We start from the raw sequence: 5,963 nt of genomic DNA on the forward strand, positions 1-5,963 counted from the left end.
TCTGTGGACCTGCTCCTGGGAAAGCGGCTTCCAAGTGCTTTTCCTCCCCAGCCCATACCTGGTGGGATGCTCTTGGTTTGATGAATAACCAGGTGCTCTTTCTGCAGGTGCAAAGTTCCCCATTAAGTGGACGGCCCCCGAAGCAGCCCTGTACGGGAGGTTCACAATCAAGTCCGACGTGTGGTCGTTTGGAATCTTACTCACAGAGCTGGTCACCAAAGGAAGAGTGCCCTACCCAGGTAAGCGCAGGACCCAGCAGAAATGGGCCTCTGACTGGATGTTCTTTCAACACCATTTGGGGAAACCTCACCCAATTGCCTGCTAAGCCCCATCCTCACCTGCCTGCTGAGCATGAGTTTGAATAACATGGACAGGTACTGAGCCAGAGAGGCACAGAACTGGGAGCCACTGTGGTATGTAGACAAGCAGCCACCATGAATTGGGTGCCAGGATTAATGTATTAGCAGCTGGTATGAGCGCTTCGGTCCGCCCCAATTTGAGGAATCTCCTCTCTCAGTAGGACTGTGTCTGTGTCTCCCAGAACAGAAATGTCACTGGCAGGTCCTCTGCTCCACTAGTTTTCAGACTCTTCTGGGAAAGAGAGGAGAAAGCCCCCACTGCGTTTTGATTGCTCTGTAGCACTGACCCGTGGAGCCACGCTGGCAGGAAGATGCCAGGACCCGTTCTCTCAGCAGGCCCGGCTCCAGATGGCCAGAGAGGCACATGCGAAATGCCATTGGAGGCCACTCACTGCACATTTTGAAACAGTCAAAATATGCTATGCAGAAGCAAGTATAACGTAAAGCAATTGGAGAGTCTATTGTCCTGGAATTTTCCTGGGAATCAGATTCATGGTCTCCAAAGAAAGCCCAAGTTCAGGTTATTCAAGCTTAAATTCATTAATTTAGACAAATGGTGACTTAAAGGACACTCATGCCATTTCACCTCCACGCTTTAGTGGTTCTAGTGCAGGGACGATCTGCTTTCTGAAATGTTAAGGACATATTTTTTTAATTACTGCCAAGTGAAGAAAGAACACAGCTCCCCTCATTCCCTGCCTTAAAAAGAAAAGAAAAACAGCAGTGATGAAAACGATAGTGGAGATGAATGAGGAATGGAGGTCTCTTGCAAATCCTGGATTTGTCATCCTATCTTTGCAGTCAGAGGAGCCAGTGGCCCCAGATTAATTTGTAATCCCTTTGTTCATTTCTTAGGATTGTTTCTGGCCATCTTCAAAATGCAGAGAGGGAAAAAAAAGGGAAAGAGGCTCTTTCTGGGTTGGTGTGGCCTCGAGACTCCTGGGAGAGCCAGGCTGGCACAGAGTCAAAATTGACAAATGCCCCACCTCCAAAGCGCCAGCACTGGGAGGTTAGAGTTGCTTTTACTGCTGCCCCTGCGATGGCTGCCCCTGGTGTGCACAAGTGGGAGGAGCCACCAGCGGAAGAAAGGGTTGCCCTGGAGGGCCTGGAGCACAGCAGGGGCGCCTTTGAGTAGTTGCTGGAGAGGGTAAATGTGCAGGTCTCGGGATTTTGCAGATGTGAAGGCCCCTCAGTTTTTATTGTCTGAGTTTTACACTCATTTCTCCCTGAGCCCCCCAGGTTTATAATCACCCATGTTAAATGCAGCTGGGGGGAAAGGTTAATGTTGCTTTGCATTTCTTTGAAGCCTTTCCTTCCAGTAACAGGAGCTGCTTTTTGTTTCTCTGGTCGCGCAGAAGCCCAGACAAAGGGGTGGGGGCGGGGCCTGGAGAAGGAAGGCAGGTGTGTGCTGTGCGTGGGAGGGAGAGTCGTGATCAAGTTTGGTTTTAGCATAATAAAGATGGGCTCGTTTTACGCTTAGACTGGGATTCCTTCATTCAGCATAGCGCCAGAAAATGTGAGCTGTGCCAGGCATTTTGCAATACCTGGGAAATAAGTACAAATAATTCATATTCTCAGCAAACTGATTAAACAGTGGAGTGGGGCACTGTTTTAGGTGCTGCAGATAAAGCAGTGAGCAAAGAACTAAATGTAGTCCCTGCACCCACAGAGCTTTTGGTCACATGAATAAATATGCTTCAAATCCAGGAAGAAATCTTTCCTTTTTGTTACTTATTACTAGAGGAAGTCATCTCAAGGGATGGATTACTTGAATTTACCCACTGTGGCCCCAAATCTTCATTCTGATAGTGGGGTCTGGGACACCCGATGCAGGGATCTGCAAACCACAGGTACTAAAAGGGGCCCTTCACTCCACATCCTGTGAGGATCGGAGAGCAGTTTGACATGAGAACTAAGCCCACTCCGTTATGCACAGCTACATAGGATGAGCAGCTGCTGATATGCAAGGGGCTTTGATAGCTACCTGACTGCGAGGGTGGCAGAGAGGGGGCTGTGTCTGGGAGGCTTCACATAGAAGAAAGCAAATAGGCTCCCTCCTCCAGTCGAGTCGAAGAAGGAGAAGAGTCCCAGAGAAGGGTGGGCATGTGGAGGGGCGCGGAGGCCTGGGCGGAGGCGCCAGTTCAGGAGCTGCTAGAGTAGAGTCTGGGAAGAGGGCCGCAAGGCGAAGAGCTAGCAGGGCTGACTGAGCCCATCCTGAGGGGCCTCTTGCACGGCCCCGGGGCGGGGACGCACACATGCTGCCCCTCACCCTCAGAAAGCCACAGAAACGTGTTCCCAGGCCTGGTCCTCACCATGGTGCTTCTTGTTTTTGTTTTATAACATGGCTCTAATCAGATTTAATTGGACTCTGAACCTCACAGTAGACTCTTCTTGAGGGAGAGGCTTTTGCAGAAGGATTCCAATTATAGGATCATTACCTTAATGAAGGAGAGCAGTTCTTAAGGAACAGACAGTTTCATTAGCTTCATCCAGATGTCACTGTGGGAGGAAGGCCCTTCCTCTCTGCATTGCTGTTCATTGGGGTGGTCGAGTGTGTGCTGCTGGCAGGCGTTCTCTGCTGCACCGAGTCCTCCTGCCTGTGGGTGGTACCCAGCCAGACTCCCAGACCTGTCCACCATGATTCCATTCCTCGGTCTCCGCGTAGTACCTGCTCAGTTGGCTAGAGTGTGTTCTCAAGTCATTCTTTCTTCAAGAAAAGTTGGTGGCGGAACACTTTTCTGATTCCTTTCGTACCTGAGAATGGCCTTGTGTTACCTTCACACAGAGAAAAGGTACTTGGCTGTTAGGTGAGGATGGAGGTCAAGGGAGGGGCTATGACTTATAAATGGGTTTTTAAAGCTTTCCAGGCATCTTCGCCCAGCATGAAAGAATGTCCAAAGTAAGAATCAGAGAAGGAACTTAGAATGGAGTATGCGAGGTGTGGCCACATGAAGGGCAAAAGGTATGAGGAGACAGTAAAACATGGGATTGCTTGGTTAGTTAGCAAGTTTTGTAAAAGGAGTGGATTAAAAGGAAGGGGAGAAGGACAAACTCAAATTGATTGAGAGCCTTAAAGCCAAATAAATAAATAAATAAATAAATAAATAAATAAATAAATAAATAAAAACTGAACTGTGACACTGAGAGGAACAGGGAGGAGCCACATCAGACAGGAAGGTTGCTTGCAAGATTTGTGACAAAAACCAGCTCCATTTTACCAATTTCCTAGTAGCAGCCTGACCCGAATACCTTCTCAGCATAGCAGTCCAGCTTGCTTTTCTGCCAGCCAGGGTTCAGAACCTTCTTTGCACCAAGGTTAGAGCTGATTTTGTACTGATGGGTTGTTGTATATGAGAAATGCAAACGCAAAAAAAAGCAGTTTTCTGGTGTTGATGCATAATATCAGCATTATGCATTTTACCCTGTCATTTCACCTTCCGATATTTTGTTCTTTCCCTCCACTGCCACTGCCCCATGTCAAGCTGTCATTCCTCATGCAGTGACCTCCTCATGGAACTTCCTGCTTCCAGTCTCCCCCACTCCCTCCCCCACCACCTCCATTCTGACAGTCACCAACAGTTACTGTCCTAGAAAACAGACCCAGTTATCCTCCTCTCTTAGTTAAAAGCGTCCATGGCTTCCTTTTACCTTCCAAATAAACCAGAAGCCTTAGTTTTGCACCAGGAGTTCAGCAGTGAACCAATGGACAAAAGCTCCTGCTCTCATGAACTTTTATTCTTCTTGGAAGAGACAAACAATAAACAAAGGTAAATAAGCCAAATACATTCGGTAGTGGCTAGTGGTAATAGGTAGGGAGAAAATTAAACAGGGAAGGGAATAGAGGGTATCAGGAAAGGGTGGCAAGGAGGGCCTCACCGGGAAGGTGGTATCTGAGTAAAGATCTGAAGGAAGCAAGGTGCAAGCCAGGTAGAGATCTGGGGAGAAGCCCTCCTTCCCAGGGGACTGGGCACTAGGCCCTGAAGAACTGCAAGGTGGCCAGTATGGCAGGAGCAGAGGGAGCAGGAAGTCTGAAGGCCTCAGGGCACATCAGATAGGGCTTCCTGGGTCATTTTCAGGACTTTTGCTTTTATTCGTAGTGATATGGGGAGGCACTGAGGGGCTTTGTGTGGGAGAGTGACAAGGTCTGACTTACGATTTTCTCCTGCTACACCTCCACCCTTCACACCAAGAGATCACTCTTGAATATGAAGTTCCTCTTCTCAGCTTCAGTGTCTGCCTCAGACTCTTCCAAGCACAACACAAAACCATCACCTCCTTTGTGTAGCCTTCTCCATGTCCAGGTCGAATGGGTTGTCCCTCTGCTTGCGTCTCTGTTGAAGCCCCTAGGTGTGTACTTCCCAGTACCTCTGAACAATTGAGGGGGGCTGCTTTTATGTGTTCCCAGTGCTCAGCACAGTGTCTATCCCGTGGTGGACTGAACAAATGTGAGTGGGTGGACGGATGAACGTGTGGGTGGATGGATGAACGTGTGGGTGGGTGGGTTGATGGATGGATGGATACTACAGGGAATAAAAAAGATCATGCCTATGAGGTTTTTGAAACAAGATTTTTTAATTCGGCCAGTCTCAGCTCTGTTCTATCATCCCACACATAAATACAGCATATATTTTCTCAGGCATGAGAGATAGACTCTGCCCTCAGAGTTGTGTGGGGAGACGGACCCTGTAGTGAGCACATGCACTGTGTTCCAGCCACCATTCCAGGCAGACTGGCCCTGCCATCCAGAACCCTGGCTCTCAACCCAAGAGCTGCCTGTGCATTTGGCAGGATCTGGCGAAGCTGGAACATTCCTTCGAACACATCACATTTGTCAAGCATTTGAAGCACTTTCAAATCTTTTAGCGAGTGGCAGCTGCCTGACTGCTGCATGGGCTGAGTCACTTGATGACGACTTACAGAAGCCAGGGAAATCAGTGAGACTGTAGCACCTTCCTTAAGAATCCGAAATCCTGCCTTGTCCTCCCTTGGCCACACTCATGCTCCAGAGCCCTGAGCTGTGCTCAGCAGCCCAGCATTGTGGCCCGCACTCCTGCTCCCGCTGTGCCCAGCATGCCTACAGGAGCAGCTTTTTCTGTGGGTAGGAGGAGGTTAGGACTCACCAGCCAGGAGAATGGGAAGCAGGCTGGAACCTCAGATCTTTGTCAAGACTGTTGTGTCCCTTGCCTTCTCTGCCCATCCACAGCCCCCAGGGCTTCTCCGTTCAGCTCACCTGGTCCCTGAGAGAGGACATCCTGCCGATGCCCAGGAGTCCTGTGGCCACCTCCCCCAGTGAGGTTCCTGGGGCCTGTGTGCTGGTGAGAGGAGGAGGGGGAGGAGCGGAGTGCAGGCGAGGAGGCAGCAGTGAAGAAGGGCTTTCCACTCTGTCCGGTGCTCTGTCCTGTCTGCTGCTCCCCACTCCCAGCCCTGCATTTCCCTGGCATTCCTCCTGGCACTTCATGATCTTTCTCACTTCTCCTCTGGACAAGGAGTTGTTTATGATGCGGTGTTGTCTACCTTTCACAACCTTTGTGCATTATGGCACCTGTCCTTTCTGTACTTATCAGCACAGTGGGTTTAATAGAATAGCTGCCCTGAGGTTATCTG

General features: G+C 49.6%; 1 protein-coding gene across 5 annotated transcripts in view; it reads left to right on the top strand.

Moving 5' to 3' along the window:
- FYN (FYN proto-oncogene, Src family tyrosine kinase) overlaps positions 1 to 5,963 on the top strand; it is a 186,300-nt gene that overhangs the window by 173,656 nt on the left and 6,681 nt on the right. For all 5 annotated transcript variants that reach the window (XM_015561624.1, XM_006760167.2, XM_006760173.2 and 2 more), the window contains one exon: positions 108 to 239. In XM_015561624.1, the coding sequence (XP_015417110.1) occupies positions 108 to 239 (132 nt within the window). The remainder of the gene's footprint in view (positions 1 to 107; positions 240 to 5,963) is intronic.

The sequence above is a fragment of the Myotis davidii genome, unplaced genomic scaffold (assembly GCF_000327345.1).
Source record: "Myotis davidii unplaced genomic scaffold, ASM32734v1 scaffold196, whole genome shotgun sequence".
Classification (NCBI taxonomy): domain Eukaryota; kingdom Metazoa; phylum Chordata; class Mammalia; order Chiroptera; family Vespertilionidae; genus Myotis; species Myotis davidii.